Below are 18,738 nucleotides of genomic sequence, written 5' to 3'. Positions count from 1 at the left end.
TTCTGGGGCTGCTTAAAAAAGCAGCCTCATTTTTGAGAGTCCTGTAGTGAAAGATGACTTAAGAGATTTAGAGAGAAAACCCCCAAAGACAAACAAGGTTTCTAATCAATGCTCTGAATCATTCACAAGGGTGAATTGTCCAAAGCAGGAGAAAATTGGCTCGTAACGGGAAGAATTTAGCAGCCCATCTCATCAGCTCAACTCAGCTTCTGACCTACAAACCTTCCAAAAAGATTTAAGTTATACCCAGCATCTTTAAAAACAAGAAGGGTGCAGACAGGTAACTACTCAGGGGGGAACAGTCAATTAAGGAGTGTTGTTCAAGCCCTGGTGCCAGCTACCATTGCACTCTTTACTCCCATTAAATATTTCCTTCCCGAGAAACAACCACGGCAGCCCTAGGGCAGAGCGCGGAAGGCATTTCAGCCCACATGTTACAGCATTAACCTACTGCCCAGCAATTGTGCATCATCATCAAATATCCATTCGTGACTCTTCTCTTCTCTGGGTTCACAAAACAGGTCATAAGGGGAATAAAACGAGCAAGAAGATTCCAGGTTAGGCTGAGGGCTTGCATCCCTTCTGCGTCTCTTCTCCGGGTGCAGCCAGACAGCATTACTTCCCACCAGAGGCACACACAGAATTAGTGGCCTTTTCAGGACCATTCCTTCATATTTGCAATGAATCTTTGCCAGTGGGTTCAGTTTTTTACTCTTCTTGCCTCTCTCAGTACGGAATCAGGCCCATTCTAATAAGACCACTGATCAGAGAGCACAGAGCTAACAAAATCTATCCTAGTAAACCCCACCAAATTATCTGGAATAAAACTGGCTTGGCTAAAAAGCTGGCACAGTTTATTAGAACAATATTGCTAATAATCCAAGTGAGGGAAGGCCAATGCACTATTTACAAATTATACGCCTCTCTTAAGTATGTTTCTCCTGGTATAGGAACCTTCTTATAAAACTTTCTGCAGTTGGAAAGAAAACACAGTTTTGACTTGTAAACTGGTACCCAGAAGAGATTTATTCTGTAATATGATTCTGCGTTCTGAATTTAAGAGGAGAAAGCAACAACTTACAACCCCGAAAAGCTGCTGAAATATCAAAAACATCTCACAAACTTTATCTGAGCTTCCCCATGTACATAATCCCCTTTACTTCTGTAGGGATTCTCATGGAAGTAAAGATTATTCATGTGAGAGCAACGCTGGATCAGGCCATAAGGCTGTGGTACTTGGATGAGAACTGGCACGTTCCCTTTCCTCTCCTCCCCCTGTAGGTAGACATTTCTCAGGGTCTTATTCCGAAGAATTTCTGTATTTACGTGACAGCAAGAAAAGGGAACCCATCGGCTCCCAAAGGTCAAAGATATTTAGAAATATGGATACATGACCCAAAAGAATCCAGAAAGAATCTGTTTGAATGGGAGGCATTTCTGAATAAACAAGGAGCGCAAACAACCATGCCTTCGGTGGAGCTAGACATTAACACGGTAAGCTACAGCTCTCCCAAATAAACAACACTGTTTCTTCTGCCGATAAGCCTTCTTTTCAGAAGGCCTGACTACATGCCTGTAAAAATGTACTTTGAGATCAAAGACGCTAATCGAAAAGGCTTTCAGAAATACTTCCTATGACATATATATAATGTACTTCTATTCTTAAGCAAATCAAAAATGACAAGAAAATTGTGACATAAAGCAGTGCACATCCACTGGGGCAGCACAAAGTTAAGGGCAACACTGCTATTATTAACTCTATGTCATTGAAATCTTTCCCCCACCTTCAGAAACGCAGACTGTAAGGACACGGTGTCAGCCTTTACTTTGAATCATCTGGATTTTTTTTCAGGTTTATGTCAACAAACCTTAGCATTTCATAACGCAGATGACAGCCTCTTAAAATACATCTCGGCAAGATTTCGCATGGATGTGTGGAGGGGGACAGGGCTTCAGGGTTATCACGGTACGCAGGAGAGCCGAATGTGTTAGCAAATATTCCCAAACATTAACTTCCAAAACGCTCGCTTTCTTCCAAAAAATCTATTTATATCCTTCCTGCAGCGACTCTCCAGTCCCCCACCCCCTCACCCAAACGAGCTGCTTTCCGACTTTCTCTTTCAATAGATTACAGCCAATTTCTGTCGGTCCGGAGGGAGAGAGAGGAAGAACCCCCAGCTCGGATAGCCTGTGGAACTATCCATCTATTATTAGTTTACGCTCAAACTCCGGTGGGTACGGCCCGTTGTGGGTACCATATTGTGTGCTTGAAACGAGGGGGGGGGAAAAAAAAAAAAAAAAAAAAAAAAAAGTCCTTTTTCGTCTTTCCCCCCTCTCGCCACATTAACGCTTCAATCGCCGCCCTGCACCCCGGCACCCGCCGGGGAAGTTTGTGCTTTCCAGCAACTTTGGGTCCGTTCCTCGCCCCGCCGCTCCGGCGGCCAGCAGCGAGCGAGCGGAGACCCCCGCGCCCGAGCGCATCCAGCGCGGCGCGGCGCGGCACGGTACGGCACGGTACGGCACGGCACGGCGCAGCGCCGGCCGCGGGCACCGGCAGCGCCCGCCGCTGCCGCTCCCCCGCGCGGCGCCGGCAGGCCCCGGGGCGGCCCCGCGATGCGCCACCGGGCCGAGCCGAGCCGAGCCGCGGTGCCGGGGGGTCCCGGCCGGGGCGGCGGCACTTACGTGTGCTGCTGGGGGAAGCTGTAGCCGTGGGCGGCGGGGGCGGCGAGGAGCAGCAGCAGGGCCAGGTGGCCGCAGAGGGCCGGGGCGACGGGCGCCGCGCTGCCGGTCGGAGCCGCCATCGCCATGTTTCCATTAACGGCGCGGCGGGGAAGGGGCAGAGGCGGCGGCGACCCCGCGGGGCGGCTCCCCCCGCCGCCACTCGTGCGACGAGCGCGGCAGTCCTCGGCAGGGGGGGGGGGGGGGGAGCGGGGAAGGGGGGGGGGCGGGCAGCGCCGCGCCGGTCTGCGGGCACCGACCGGCGGCCGCTCGCCCGCTGCCTCTCCGCGGCGGCCGGCACTGAGCGCCCGCCAACCGCTACTTTCCCTCAAATAGGCGGGCAGGCAGGCGGCCCGGCCCGGCCCAGCCCGGCCCTGCCTCCTCCCCGCCCGCCCGCTTCCCTCCCTCCCGCCAGCCCCCCGCGCCGCTCCGGCCCCCGCCGCCCCGCCGCCGCCGCCGCCGCCGCCGCGCATGCGCTCCTCTCCGCGCTCCCCCCCCGCTGCCGGTCCCGCTGCCCCCGGCCCCGCCAGCCCCCCCCCCCGGGGTCTGACCCCGGCCCCCGCCCGTGCGGGGGGGGGGGAGGGCAAACGCCGGCGCCTCCCCGAGCACTGCCGCGGCGGCGGGTCGTGTCCCCGTCCCCCCCCCCCGACCAACGAAGGACCTCGTGGGCTCCTGCCCATCTTCCACTCGGGTGCTACCCCCCCCCGCGCCGTGGACCTGTCACTGCCATTCTTGCCGGGGACCGCGGTTTTCTTCGGGGCCACCTCCCGGAGAAAAGCTCCAGTTATGTTAAATAATAACAGCAGCTCTGATGTTTTTTTATTTTTTTTTTAAACACAGTGTGACTTTGGGGAGCATTTGTGAGCGCAACAAGAGAGCAGGCTAAAAATTCAAAATAACAGAATTAGTAAACAGAGCCCCAAAGCGCCAGGGTTTCTGAGCCAGACTTTTGAAGGCCTGGGTTTTACAACACTGTCTTCTGGGTAGCTGCAGTGTAATTTCATCTTCTCTAAATCCAAACCCAAGCTGCTCAGCTTTGTTGAAACTGACCACTGGCAAGTCACAGGGACAGCTGGCAAAGGCAGAGGCAGGAACGCCATCCGCATGCTCTCCAATTCCTTCCCCAGGTAGCCTAAACCTGGACAATCACCAGCCTAAACCTGGCCAGGCAATTCGTAGCCAGCCCCACTTTGCCCTCCATAACTTCAGAAAAGCTGTCACGTTGGCAAGATTGCCAGTATCTGGACAGATCTCCTGAGGAAGAGTGTCTTAAACTATACATCAGCGCTTTAAAGACACAAAGGCTCCTTGGTCTTGCCCACTAAAACAGCAAGGTGCAGCGGCAGCACAGGAGCCCCTGGCAGTTTGGATCCCAGCACAGAGGTTTAAAAGCCTTCCAGCTTGGGAAGGGAGGAGGATTTCAATGGGGAGAGGTTGCTTCTCCGAAGCGTTCCATGCCCTGGTTTGCCAGAGGGTTTTTTTCTGCCGATGGATGGAATTGCCTCCATCCTTTGTTTTTGATGGGAAAAAGAAACATTTTGGAGTGACACAGACCAAGACTCAGATTCCTGGTATCCCAGGAGCACTGAGAGTGCTGCCTAAACTTGTGGTCACATCCAGACATACCACGAACTTCATGCAGTGAGGAGCATTGATATATAAATGGAAACAATGAGGATTTGATTCACCGACTCCAGCTCGAGCTGGTTCGCAGAGACAGTTCTTTTTTTAATGAGGTAGAGAAACACTATCGTTTCCCAACTCATGTTGGAAGTCAGCAGTAGAACCCACACTCAAATCCAGAAAATTGGACTTGCAAAAACATCAGACACAGACCTGATGTGTTCAACACAGAAATGGATATGCACAGTAACTTAATACTTCAATAAAATATTAAGAAATACATCAGTATTCCCTCTCTAGCTCCTGTACCGCGTGCAGACTATGACTATTCTTTGCACATCTTCAGGACAGGGTCTGGTTTTGCATCCTGTATTTTATCTGCACCTACCACACATAGTTTAAGCCAGGTTTGCATGGGCTATTACAGTCTAAATCACAGTTACTGACCTGTCATACGGAAGTTTCCAATTTACAATCTCCAAGTGTGTTTCAGCGGTGGTAAGTGGATAATCTCTAGCGTATACATGGGAAACAGAGCGACAATAGGATAAACAGCTTGTCCATTGCTGGCAGAGTCAGCAGCAGATAGTAAACACTCTTCATTGTGTAGAATTTGGCTTTCCAAACTCTTGAAAGACAAATTCTGTTGTCTGTTACATCCATACTTTCTTTCCCAGAGGACCTGGGTTAGCATCTCTCTAACAGATAAAATTTAACTCAAGATATGGGCCCACAGGGTCCAGATTTCAGGTTCCTATTCTAACAGGATACCCAGGGTCTATGAGGCAACACTGCAATTGCCAGATACCCTTTATAATATGGGATTTTGCTGCATTATGCAATCTGATCCTCTGTCCTGTAAGAAAAGCTCAGGGACACAACTGTGTATTGCCACAGCTATCAAGTGCTTTTCCAAATGCCTGGCATCCAGCAGCTGGCTGCTCTACAATTGCAAATGCATCGCATGTACACAGCAGCCCCAACGCTGGATGCTCCAGCCTGTTGTGCTTGAACTGTGCGTGTGTACAGAGCAACTTGCCATCGCAGGCACGGTAACGCGACACATTCAGAATGGCATGGGTGATTTATTTCTTTGAGACCTGGCTCTCCAAAATCCTTACAATTGTTTTGTTTTAATCCAGATATCAATATTCTTCAGAGCAAAATTTGATCTTGTAGTCTTACAGTAGGAGCGGACCTCTAGATGTCAAGTAATTGCTTTCAAATGTTGCCATTTGGGTTTGTTAACAGTAAAGCCTTGCCTGACACGTCCCTGTTTTTAAAGAACAGTCCTGCACCGCTGAGATGGACATTTTGTTACAGTGTTGTGCGGTTGTTTCGCTTTGTTATTTAAACTGCTTTCAACTATGTGGTACTTGGTCCTGTGATCTCTGCAGTCCGTACATGGTTAGTAGCAAGCCGCTTGGAAACAGTCTTGAATTTAAAGGCGCATAATCATGGAATTAGCCAAGATACATGGCGAGAAAAAGTGTTGATTCACACCTGCGTGCTGCTAGACTAACCCTATGACCTCACAACCAAAGCCCATTTCTCAGGGCACAAATGTATACAAATTTATCAGGGGGCTCCTTTTACTACCGCCCTTAAAAATGCTGCAAGTTTATTTTCCAAGCTGTGCATAGGAGAGAGTAACATCCAGAACCTGCATAAAACTATGTATTATAAAGTCCTTATGCCAACAATTTTCAAAATCAATGCTGCCCTAAAAGAGAGGGAAGCAAATAGGTGGAGTCATCTTCTACCTGGTATTCTGTTGAGAATGACAGGAAAGATAGCATTGCTACGTACACTGTCCTTCACATTTTCTGCAGCAGGTGCTGCTACACTGTGGCCTGTTTGAAACACTGTCTAACCTGCAGCACCAAGCACCACCAAGGCACACAAACGTGGGCTTGAACATGGAGTTCAAGCCACAGCCACCAGAACAGCTTGTAATAGGTCAGTGTACGTTCTCAAAGCAAGTATGAATCAGCCTAAGGTTGCAGTGAAAGCACCATAATCTGTACAGGACCCTGTGAAATTCAGCACGATACCTGAAATACTGACAGGGTTGCAGCAAAACAGGCAGCACCACTGCCGTTCTCCCACGTCTTTTAGTGGAGAAGCCATGTAGGAGGAGGCTGTCTAAGTTGTTCTTATGGCTGATTTATTTGCAAATGCAGGTGAATGCTAGAGAAGGTGTGAGTTTAACTCTCCCCTGACTGATCATTTCACAGGAAAAATGTGAGCCTTTGCAGTCAGTAACTGCTGCGTGGACATGTTTCTTTCCTTACTCCTTCAGGTAAACCAAGTTCAGCCTTCCCCTGCCTCTCCTTTCACACCATACATGGGTGAGAAGGGACAGTCATCCACACTGTCCTCACAAAGCACATGCCCTCTGTGCAAACCGAGTGATTGAGAGGAATTAGACAGCGAGACTACTCCTTTCCCTGTCTTAGCACTTTACAGTGAAATGCCGGTGCTTATGTATTTCTGATGGGCAGCTGCAGGGGAGATTCCAGCATGCCAAGAGGGAGCACAGCTCTGCACAGGATCCTCCATGAAGGTGAGTCAGTGTCCCCGGACACAGGCTTCAGCTTTAGGCAGATTGGCACAAGCACCTGGCTTGGTACATGAATGGTAGTACAGCAGAACAAATAAGTCAGTTTAAACCTGAAGCACTTCCATGGAATTAGTCCAGATCCACACTTGTGTAATTGCTAGTGCAGTTTTGCCCCCCATGGCTAAACACGCGCCTGTAACTGGAGCGAATGTGTACCTACAGTCTTGAAAAATCAGTTGCTGAGAGAGAGGTTGGAAAATGTTGTTGACTTACCATTAAAGGGAGACAAATAAGGGGAAGAGGTAATTAAGAGTGAGCAAATGATAATAGCTAATACACATCCTGACTTCAGAGGTTTATTCTTATTCAGGGTTCTTAAACCTGAGCTCCTCAGCTAATGACGTATAGGGTTGCTTGATGCCAGATGTTAGTGTTTCAGAAAGAGGAGAAAAGAATGCACTTAACATTGATAAAAACATAATAAGTAACTGTCGCACTTACCACAAGTCATGGAAAGCCACATTGCATTTAAGAGCCCAAGGAGAAAGGAAACAGCATCACGGATGTTTGCAGAGTATTTGAGCCGGGATGAACGAGAACCTGCAAGTAAGAGCAAAGAGGCATCCTGAGGATACCACCATGGACAGGAAAGAGAAACAGCACAAGGATGAGGTAAAAGCTGTTCCAAAATCCTTTCCCATCTGTCTCCAAGGGGCACTTATCTGCATGTTTCAGGGCCTATGCTGGCCTCACATTACAGAGCCCATAGCGTGTACATTTATAAGTATAAGTAAGTTTATAAGTAAGCATACAAGTTCTTTGCCCAAACTGATGTCATGCCAAGGCAAAGGCCTGGTCTGAGTCCACAGCTAGAATTGATTCCTTCAACACTATCATTATGTACTATATATGTTTTCTAGACAGTCTATTAAGTACATACGCTCCATCTCAAACTGGCAAGTCTCACAATTTTTCTGGGTGATACTCACATTTACAGAGGCCTCGGGCATGACTAGAAGCCTGCTCTGGAAGTGTAATTGGGATTTGCCTGTTGACTTAATTTATTTAATTTTTTTTTTTTCTTTCAGTACAGGGATGCAAAGCCTTATCCAGGACTGTAAAATTTTACAGCTCTGTAAAGACCTAGCCTTATTGCCAAAGGGCTGATGGGCCAGTATGTAAAATTCGGTATAGTCCCACAATCACTTTGGAGGCAGCTGGGACAGCTCAAGACAGTGTTTTCCTCCAGCTTTTATCTGTACCTGTGCTCAAAGTACAAATCTGGTGTGGGAAAAAAAAAAAAAAAAAAGAGCTTTCAGTCAGTCACTTTAGCTCAAGTCCAAGTCATCTGCCCTTGAATCATTTATCTCTGGGATCCAAACAATATTTCTGCATGATGTGAGAGTGAAACAGCTGAGGTCAGCATCGTATCAAGTCACACAGCATTGCACTCAGTTACCTAATGTAGTCATGCCTCACTATTGCTTTAATTTAAAACACAGTTACTTCACAACAGTAATCAGCACTTGTTTCAGAGTTTGGTACAGGAGATACTCAACCTTGACCCATATCTAACATGGAGATGTTGGTTTTTTTTTTCATTTAGTTGGACAATGATTCAGGATTGCCATCTTGTTAAGTGCTTCTACTGTGCTCAGCACAGCGACAAACATTGTTCCCCCAGCACTTTACAGTTGTTAACATATATACTGTGTGGAGGAATATATACTCATGATACTCCCATCCTGTAGGTGAACACCCAAGAAACAAAGGAGATGAGTGACATACCCAAGGACACACCAGAAATCTGTGACAGAGAAGTGAACTCCAGTTTCCTAAAAACTGAGCCCTAAAAACTGTCAGTTCCTCAGGGCCTTGCTCTGTGATTGGGGCCTATAAGTGCTTCTCCAAAATAAATAGATTTTTCTTATTATTAAATTCAAAAGAAGACCTAAAGGTGATTTGATTAGATCATATAAGTACCTTTATCATGAGAACACAGGGGTTTTTAAAGGACTTCTTAAGCTAGTGGAAAAAGACATATTACAAGAACCAATGGCTGGAATTTAAAGCCAGAAAATTCAAATTAGAAACAAGGTGCAGAATTGAGGGTTTTCTAACTGTAATGATGATTAAATACTGGAATGACTATCCAGGAATTATTTGCCTTTTGAATTCTTCACATCAAGAGTAGATGTCTCTCCGGAAGATCCAATTTCATCAAACACAAGTTACTGTGCTCAATATGGGGGTAACTGGATGAAATGTCTGGTCTTTGCTAAGCAGGAGGTCGGATTAGATCATCTAATCATCCTTTACAATCTTAAATTCTATGAATCTATGAATAGTAATGACCATCATTGTACGTTACAGTTTGTAAAACAGCAAAGAGTGTGCTGCAACATAGCTGGAAGACAGAATAAAGAAGCACATTATAAAAAAAAGCACTTCTCTCTGGAACTAAACATGTGACTGGTAATTATTTAAACTTCATCCATGTGTTTCCAAATTTTTCCACCACGCAATATTTTAATTAGGTTTCAATTATAGGGCAAAAAAATAATAATCCATTAATCAAATAGGTACTACCTCATCCAGAACAGCATTCCCAACATTCCTGCATAATGTTTAAGTGCCCAATTGATACAGAAATAGCTGCCGATTTGGAGGAATTATACATAGGAAATCTGTAAAGGAGGGCTCTTCTATAAAAGGTTTTATAGGCCTGAGCCTGGGATTCCTTTATTATATTTGAGTAGCTATAAAAACTTTTGTGCCAGATCATAACATTCTGTAGTTGTGAATGCAACAGATTTTACAGAAAATCTGTTTTAGAAATGTCTCAGGGAGTTTTTCAAATAAAGACATTGGCACTACTTTGTGCTTCTTTGCCTATAAAGCAAAATTCTGTTACTGTCATGCTACAGCCTTGATCTTAAACTTCCACATCAATTTAAAGACCCACCCAGAAATCAGGAATTGCATGTCTTCCCTTGGGGTTGCGAATGTGATACTCGTTTGTCAGATAGGGGTCTGAATAAAATCCATGGAAAGGGATCTGTGAGGCCTTCTGTTTGCATATTTGCCTAACATTCATCTCCACACCATAGCATTTGAGCATCTCACAGTCTCTAACAGATTTATCTTCCAACCACTTCCGACATAACAAGAAGTGTAATTCCCACATTAGTTAGGAAACTGAGATATGGGGCACATGAAGCAATTTTCCTATCAAACAAGACATTTGTAGCACAGGAGGGGCTGAAGGAATGTCTTGTGATTCTGAAGAGGTGTGCCTCTTATTCTAGATTGTCTTCCCCCTCCTGCATTTGGCTAGAATGCAAATGATTGATAGAAAGAAAAGTGACACCAAAAAAATCAAGTTACACAAGCAAATTTTCCTTACAAAGTGCTGCCTTTTTGATGGGGGGGGGGGGGGGGTAAGAGGGATATTATGCTTCTTGAGCTTCTGCAAATTTCTATCAATGTCTTTTTAAGAATTTCAGTCATTGATTTTGCCTGCGAATTTTGGAAGGAAGCACACACACAGACAAACATGCACACAGAAGTCCTTCTCTTGGAACAAGAGCTAAAACTATAAAAGCAAGAAAATGTGGAAAGCAGGCCTGCAGCAGTGTGGGTTGATATTCTGTCTTTAAATCATTCTGGCACTTGTTTTTTTCCCCTCGAGGTGGAAGTGGTAAGCATCAAGGCAGAACTGCAGTAGCCCTAAATCAGAACATGCCTCTGTTTCTGGGTTTACAAAGCAGACTCTTTGCATTCCCAAACAGAGGCCCAGGTGGTTCTCTATAGTGGTACCAAGATGGTTTCTGCACAGCTGTTCCCTATATGCAAGCCAGCTTGCTTGCTTTCTCACCATGCATATTTTAGTACTGTTGACATATTCTGATATGACCACTGCCTTCTTTTCTGGCCACATACAGGTGTCCCCTAAATACCTAGTATTTGAAGGATCTGAATCTATCATGCTACTTACTCTAGAGAAGTGAAAACTGTATAATCCTCCTGATTTTATGGTATAAGCTAAACTTTGTGAATACTTTGCTATTTTAAGAGACTTTTTTCTTCCTCGTTTTTTCTCTGAATCTGTATCCTATCCCTCTGCACCCTCCCTCCCATTACTCATCTTTCCTTCCCTTTTCTTACCTGCCCTATTGAGCTCTTTAGTCTGAAGATGAGGTGACAGTGCTGTCTTCCCTCAAACCCCCTGGACCTTTCCCTCAGCCTCCCTGGCTCTACCAAGCCAAATTCTCTGTCCTTTTTTTCTCTCTCCTCCCCAACGTTACATCTCTCCACTTCTCTCTGTTCCCACATCTGAAATACTCCTTCAAAGCAAGAGTCTCTGTCTTCTTGTGTCATTTTGATCTTCTCAGCGCTACCAATCAGGCTATTCCAAAATGACAGAAAAATATTTCTGGCCTGTTCATCCCAGTTAGTGTTACAGCAAAAGCAGGCAGCTACAGCAAACATTGCAAAATCAAAAAGAGAAGGGTATGTTCAAGGGGCACCCCACTTCCAAGCTAAAGGATGGTGAATCACAGTGTGTGCAGCTCACTGGGCAGCAACAACATATTGTCATGGTGTTGCATGTTAATATTTTATGGTGAACACTGAAAACTGGTCAGATCACCTCTGAAGCACCTCTTATAATGTGGACTAAACAAGGAGCCCACAAAGGTGTGCTTCGCAGAAGGTGGGCCCTCCCAAGGAGACACTGGACATTATTACAGCTGGAGGAGATGCACTGCACATGCCTCTAGCGCAATTGCATCTCCCAAGGTTAATTCTTCTATGAGTTGTGGGTGGCTGTGGCATTTTTCCAGAAGACAGACATCTGCCACAGCTCCCTGAATTATGGCCAAGGTAGCTCATGATTCATGCATGCCCATAGGCTTAACGTAGCAACTGCTTGGCAGGGCTAAAGTGTCAAGTGTGGCAAAAAGACCAGTGAGAACAGTGGTGGGTCAGGCACTTCCATGTCTGTGCATGTAAGGGGGGCATAAAAGGGACATGAAAAGATAAAGCCAAATACAGGTTATCAACACACAATGGTGAATTCATTCCGTGTTTAGCCATCCCAGCCACTTCTCTTGCCCCCTAAACACATTCCACCCTTCACCAGGTATCATCACCCTGTTGCTGCAAGAAAAGAACTCAAGTGGTGATATGCCCTGAAAAAGGAACACAGCCCAATCACACCTTCCCTCTACAGTGCTCACACCACCCACAGCCATGCCGTAATGCGGTCTATGCATCAAACTGACGAGTGTGCCTGCATGCTGGACACAGGCAAAATTAAGTAATGGTGCTAGCAATGAAAGTAAAGGTCACAGCCATGAAAAAACTGGAACAAAAAGTAAGCATTCAGGTGAGAATATATTTACTACTTTCCTTTAGACAGGTAATTATTTTCTTTCCTGATATCTCCCACCTTGCCAAAATGGCTCCTGCCACTTCCCGGCAGAGATAACCACTTGTTTTGTACAGTCCTTGAAGTCTGCCAGATTCATAGTTTAGTGAAGGCTGTGGGGTTTTCTGTTCTGATGGCAATCTTTTTTGCAGAATCCAGACCCTCTTCCTGTGCCGTGTGCCCGATCATTCCTGCAACAGGACAGCGATATCCTGTCCTACCTCAGGTTCAGGAAAGCAGAGTGGAGTTTTCAGTGTGATTGACATACTTTTGCCTTCAAACTGGCCTGAGCTCCCTTTGGCTTGTAGTGCAATCTGGGGAGAAAAGCAGCATTTAAAAAAGAGTAAGGATCTCAGTTTCCATTCTGTCCTCGATCCCATAGAGAAGGAACTGGAAGAGATACTCCAGATAAGCACAGAATGGGATTCAGCTCTGGCAATGTTGTTTTAGGAAGAAAGGATGCAGCAGTTCTACCGTGATATTTTCTCTACACTAGGCTATGAGAGATAATAGGTCTAATGGTTAAGCTAAGAGTATCAGGAGACCTTATTTCTAGCCCTAATTATATCAGAAATTATCTGTGTTTCCTTAGGCAAATCCCTTGGTTACCTAGTGCCACAATTTTCCAGTCAGTAAAATGTTTAGATACCTCTAAAGCACTGAGATGCACAGATGAAAAACATTACTATCATCACGTGGCACAATTCACTCACGAAGATTCATGCATGTGAAACTTCTGACCGAAGTTGATGGCCAAAGTTTGCAATGCTTTATTACATTCTGAATTGCCTCTTTATTAGTTCAACAACAATATCTGTGAACACTCTATTTTATAAGCCCCGTGATACTTTCTGTTGGTATTGGCTTACAATTTCTCAAGTCTATCTAAGTTTGTAAGTATGTTTATCGCAAAATGAAAATCAATAAGGAGGGCTTTTTTAAAAAAATGGCAGTATTATACGCTTAGCTAGAAGGGCAAGGAATCCTGTGCATCTGTACTGCTTTTAAAACTACCTGACAATAAGGTCTCATCTTTGGCATAGAAATTGAGCTGTTCCATAGGAACGTTGCTTGGGCTACATACAGTGTGAATCTGTTTCCTCAATCAACCCTCACTCCAGGTCTGTTTTCTGACTCTGGCTACCACCATACTGTTGCAAAGAAAAGAGGTATCCAGATAACAACATGATTCAAGGGCCTAGGAGACCACAAGGGAGAAAAAGGGTATTTTCCAAATCAGTTCCCCATGAAATCACTGGAACTAGCATTGTCCTGGGGGATAATCGAACGGATCATTAAGTGCCTTAAAAAGTTCACATTGGATTTTGAAACCACCCTGCAAGATGAAAAATCAGTAGTTTAGGCAAATAAATAAAAGTCAGTGAATCCTCTTTAAGCTGTGAACACAGGGACAAAAGGGTTGTAAGAAGAAAGAGATTCCCTTCTTCACAAATGACATGTTTTAAAACTCCCCCCCTTCCATCTCAAATCCTTCTTTCTCTTCCCTGGTGATTTAATCACATAAGATACTGTAAATCAAATTGCTTCCTTTTCTCCTCAAGTATGAGTTAGCTCTTAATTAGGCTATTGGGCAAAAATGAAATGCATCCTATTAATAACTTGGGATATCCTTTGCATTAATGTAAAGGTTAAGATGTATCTTTTCAGCATTTCAGGAGTGCAATTCTGGTCTCACAGACAGATGCCTTACCTATCGCTGAACTCAGTGGAATTCATTCTGATTTACGTGTACGTAAATGAAAGAGTAATCAGGCCCGCGGTATTTAATTTTTCTATTTCAAGCTTCTGTTCAGCTATGAGAAATGTATACATGGGACTGAATGCCAAGGTGAGTGACCAGATCATTTGGGCTCGATTATTTTCATTCTGTGCTTCCCATATGTACATCACAAGATATAATCTAGCTTCCATATTCAGGTGAACCTCAAACCTGACAGGAGGATTCAGTGTACATATGGAGGTAATCAGACATTCTCCTGAGATACTGCTCCATCATGCTAAACAGGCATAGCTCCATGACGTCACGAATTAACGTCATCATGCCATGACAGAACCAAGTGATGTGATGACATTACAGTGTGTTGTGATGGCATCTCCTCACAAGGAGAAGCTACCCTACTCATGCACTCAGGTCAGCAGTCAGAGGAACAGAGCCTACTGCAGCTTCTAGTTGACATCACAACTGTGTCGGCTGGCTTAGCTATGCATGGTCTTGGATGAAACCCCTCGCACATACGTAAGGCAGATGTGGAACTGATGGGAGCCGAATCAGTCTGATAAAGCCTGCATCTGAGTGGAACTTCTCCCAGGTTGGCCTGGGATAATGATAATATATGTCTTCATTTTACAGCTGATGAAATAAATGCACAGAGTTATTGTCGACATCCAGAAATACAACCTAAGAATTCTGGTGCCTCTAGACAATGCTGACTAATATTTACTGCTAAGCTTATTCTTTTCTGGGAGATATTTACCAAGACTCATATAAGCCTCAGTTATGAAAACTTCTTCCCAGTCAGAATTTTTCATAGGATGATGGAAGTTGTCCAAGGGAAAGGTGTAAACTTTGCAGACTTCTTTCACAACACAGGTTTGGATTGCTTAGTCTCTTATATCCTATTTCAAATCAATCGCTGCAGTTTAGGATAGCTCTTTGGAATGAAAAGTAAAGCCCTATCCAAGATACTATACTACTACAAACTCGTGACAGAGCAAAGAATACCTAACATTTATGCTCAGAAATAGGTCCTTTTCCACTGCTAGCTGTTTTTCATGTGAGCAGTATAAAGCAAAATGGAAATGATTCCTGCACTAGCTAGTGTGACTCGGCTTATAACATCAAACAGGAACCCAGAGAACAAAACATTAGTTTCATGCTAGCTACAGTAAACAACATTAGACTGGCTGAGAGCTGTAGTCGGGTCCCAGGCAAAACAAGGTCTTTGCTAAACAACATCAACACAGTAACTAAAATGTGAATAACTAAATCATACACTGTGCAAACTGAACCACCAAATGAAAGTAAAGCGCTGAATTATTTGAATGTTCTTCAAACCCAATTTAAATTTCACCCACTACTGAGACCTCCATTTACTGGCATCATAACTAATAGTGGGAATGCTGCTGAAACGTCAGTTTTAGCGAGAAACCCATTAAGAGAATGAGAAAAAAAGAGACATCATACAAGAAAACCAGCCGTTTACAACATGGCATATAAGCTCCTTGCATAGAAATACAAAATAGCTGGAAATAAAAGCCAGGCAGTAAACTGTCCTTTTTCCAACATATTCAGTAATCACATCCATCCAGAGCTTCACACAGGAAGCCCTGAATATAAATACTCTACAGCAGATGCTGCACTGGCATTAAAGTTCCCTGTTGGGGGACTGGATGATTCAAAGGGTAGTAGAAAATCTGTATGCCTTTAAGATATTGGTCTGAAACCAGCCCAGGTTAATTTTGGTATGAAAGTCATTTCCATCTGAGAGGATTTTTTAGCCAGCTGGAAATGAACTGGAGGTCTACTATGTCCCAGTCTCAGCTGGCAGCTCTACAGAGATGCTGATATATCAGGGAGAGTGATCTCTTCCTAAATCCTAGCAAGGTTTGTGGCTTGTGTAAGCGTGGAGCTGTTTAGGAGGCAGGCATTCCTGCTCAATGCTGTACATGCACGCTCATACTCCAAATTAAAGGTTATGGAGACTGAACAAATCCCTGCATGCCAGCTGAGTTGTGTGCACATTCCTATCCTCTGTCCCCAGCTGCAAGGTAAAATGTGCCAGCATAAACCACCACCAAAAGATGGTGCCACGGGCTCAAGTGGCACGTGGGTGTTTACACATACCCTCTTACCCAGGGCAAATTGCCCCTTTTGCTGTCAGTGTCCGAGTTTGCTCAGTTATTTAACCAAAGTGAATATGAAAGGTTGTACACAGGGCTAAGATTAGGCTTCACAAAATCAAGGCTGAACATTTATAGAAATAGTTTTCTTCTTTCCTTGCTCAGCTCTAGTTCCTGCGAACCAGGATCCCAAAGCTCCAGAGAATGTTAGAACACTCCATGTCTTCTCTAAACACTGCCAGCTGCATAATCTTGGGATTTTCAAGTGTTTCATTTCACATTTTCCCATGTTACCTCCCATCAACCATTTTCTAGCCCATTCCCCTGACATATTTTGTGCTTTTCAAAGGAATTGTCTAGCAGATTCTTTGAAGTTAACAGCATTTCTGATGTAAGTGTCATAAGAACCACTGTTGCTCTGCATGCAGCCTTGCTCTTAGTCACTGAGGAGCTGGCAAACTATGCTGAGGGTCTTTGCGAGTGACCTACCCCTGTAAGAACCTGGTGGCTCCAAGAATGACCTCCTCATTGCTCATATCTGTTTCAATGCATGGGACCTTATGCAGCTTGAGCAGCCAAAGTGTCCAACCCTTTGACAGGAGATTTTTATCAATGGCTTTCAAATGTCTAAACAGATAGAAATGTCACACACATTCATTTTATCAGCGCTCTTACTGATCTCACCATAGAGAGTAATTAGGTTAGTTTGGTATGGGCTGCTTTATGTACAGTCCTCTTGATCTTCTTTTATTTATAAATCTTGCTATTTCAGCCTATTCCATCAAACTGTCTTTCATAATAGGCTCCACAGGGCTCAACTCTCCTCTCACAGGAGGGTAAGTCAGGAATGTTTGTATTCAGTGAATGCTGCCACCCTGGTTTGAAACCATGGTCCTAGTGATTACAGTCAGTCCTCATAACTTTGTTAAATATTGAAGCCAAACTAAATGGGTGATGCTTACATGGTTGATAACATTTTTTTTTAAGCTGGGTTAACATGAGATATCTTCTAACACAAACAAATTGCTGGCAACATGAAACATTACACTCACACTGGCTGGTCTGCTGCCCCTCGTCTACTATGTCCCTAAAATATGCCACATTGCACACAATATGCTTATTAGCACAGTTAGGAGCCATTAGGGAGAAATAGCAGAAGTATTGTTAAAAGGCCTGATGATGAAAAAAAAAAATGCTGGTGCCACTCAAGAAATGCAAATATTACATTGTAGATGGCATAAACAGACTGGTCTTATGCCCATTACTGATACTGCAGAAAGGAAGAATTTGGTGTCAACATCCAGCAAGTTGGGAGCTCCCTCACCCCACTGGAATGCAAATTATTTGGACCTGGTAATTTATTAGGTCTACATTTTTTAAACATAGTCAGCATGAACCTGATTTCTCAGCTTGTAAACTCATCAGGGCAAGGACAGCCTGCAGAGCTGAGTTCAGGGGATCCTGATCCCAACTGGTGTTACTGCACAGCAATAATGAAAAGCCAGTGACACCTTCATCCATTGTGCATGCTTGTAGCTTGTTTATTTAGTCATCACCACCATCCTCCTTAAGACCACTTTACTCAGTTCCTGTCTCTCACAGATTAATCTTTCTTGCACCAGTAAAATTCCCACAGATTCCCTCCAAAAGGGTTATGACATCTGTCCGCATATTCTCAGTTACGGTGTTTTTATCGATTAACTGTACTTTCACAATTCTATATTTCTGAATGGCTGACGAGCAAGCTACACACTGCTCCACTGCAGTTTTCTACAGAGCAATGCTGGAGATGAAGGGATTTGCTTAAAGCTGGGCAGGGATGCTCATTCTGAAAAAAGCCCAAATCCTGGTATGCATTGTCTATCTGGATGTGACTCAGCAGGCTGAGATTAAGGTACAAAGCTCATGTTGGTGTTGTCTCCAAGGCATGAAGACATCTCACTCCAGAGCTCTGTGAACTGTGCGTAGCCCACAGACAACAGTTGGCCCCTGTCTGCAAATTAGCTCAGATCAATCAGTTTCCTTCTCTCCTACTTCCCTGACAAAATTCCACTCAAACAGTAATTAACAGGTCTTTTCATTACTGCTCGCTCTCTCTTTAACTGTTGGAAAGTGATCTGCTCTTTGGGAATTATTATATTAGTTTGTTGAGGGCTTCCTAGAAGAATGTGGCCTGCATGGAGACAGCCCTCTGGGAGCTGGCTATGGGACAAGGCTTGGCAGGAAGCAGTGGGGGAGACCTGTAGTGCTGCAAGATACGGACTGCAGCCTGGGATTTGGAAGCCTGAAGAAAACACGTGCACAGAAGAATGACATGAGAAAGATCTCAGCTGTAGTGCCACTTTCATGTCCCTCTTTTGGGCCACCTCTCTTGGCAGGGTTAAAAACCGCTATAGTGATGGGTAATATACTTCAGCTTTGGGGTTCAAACCTCTCCAGTTTTGGCTGTCCTCATAAAGGAGTACTGGCCTAAGAAAGTGTGCCTTAAACATCTGCAGGTGAGTGGTCAGAGTACCCCCACAGGCATGCAGAGCTCACTGTG

At 44.7% G+C, this 18,738-nt stretch overlaps 1 protein-coding gene across 3 annotated transcripts in view; it reads right to left on the bottom strand.

Moving 5' to 3' along the window:
* CACNA2D2 (calcium voltage-gated channel auxiliary subunit alpha2delta 2) overlaps positions 1-3,108 on the bottom strand; it is a 227,823-nt gene extending 224,715 nt beyond the window's left edge. For 2 of the 3 annotated variants that reach the window (XM_029996133.2, XM_029996134.2), the window contains exon 1: positions 2,683-3,108. In XM_029996133.2, the coding sequence (XP_029851993.1) occupies positions 2,683-2,807 (125 nt within the window). In that variant the 5' untranslated portion in view covers positions 2,808-3,108. The remainder of the gene's footprint in view (positions 1-2,682) is intronic. The other variant, XM_029996135.2, reaches the window with a different exon arrangement.
* Between the last annotated feature and the right edge of the window lie 15,630 nt (positions 3,109-18,738).

Source organism: Aquila chrysaetos, chromosome 20, assembly GCF_900496995.4.
Source record: "Aquila chrysaetos chrysaetos chromosome 20, bAquChr1.4, whole genome shotgun sequence".
NCBI classification, from domain to species: Eukaryota; Metazoa; Chordata; class Aves; order Accipitriformes; family Accipitridae; genus Aquila; species Aquila chrysaetos.
Note: the sequence above shows the minus strand (reverse complement) of the source record. Positions and strands in the feature narration are given on the sequence as shown.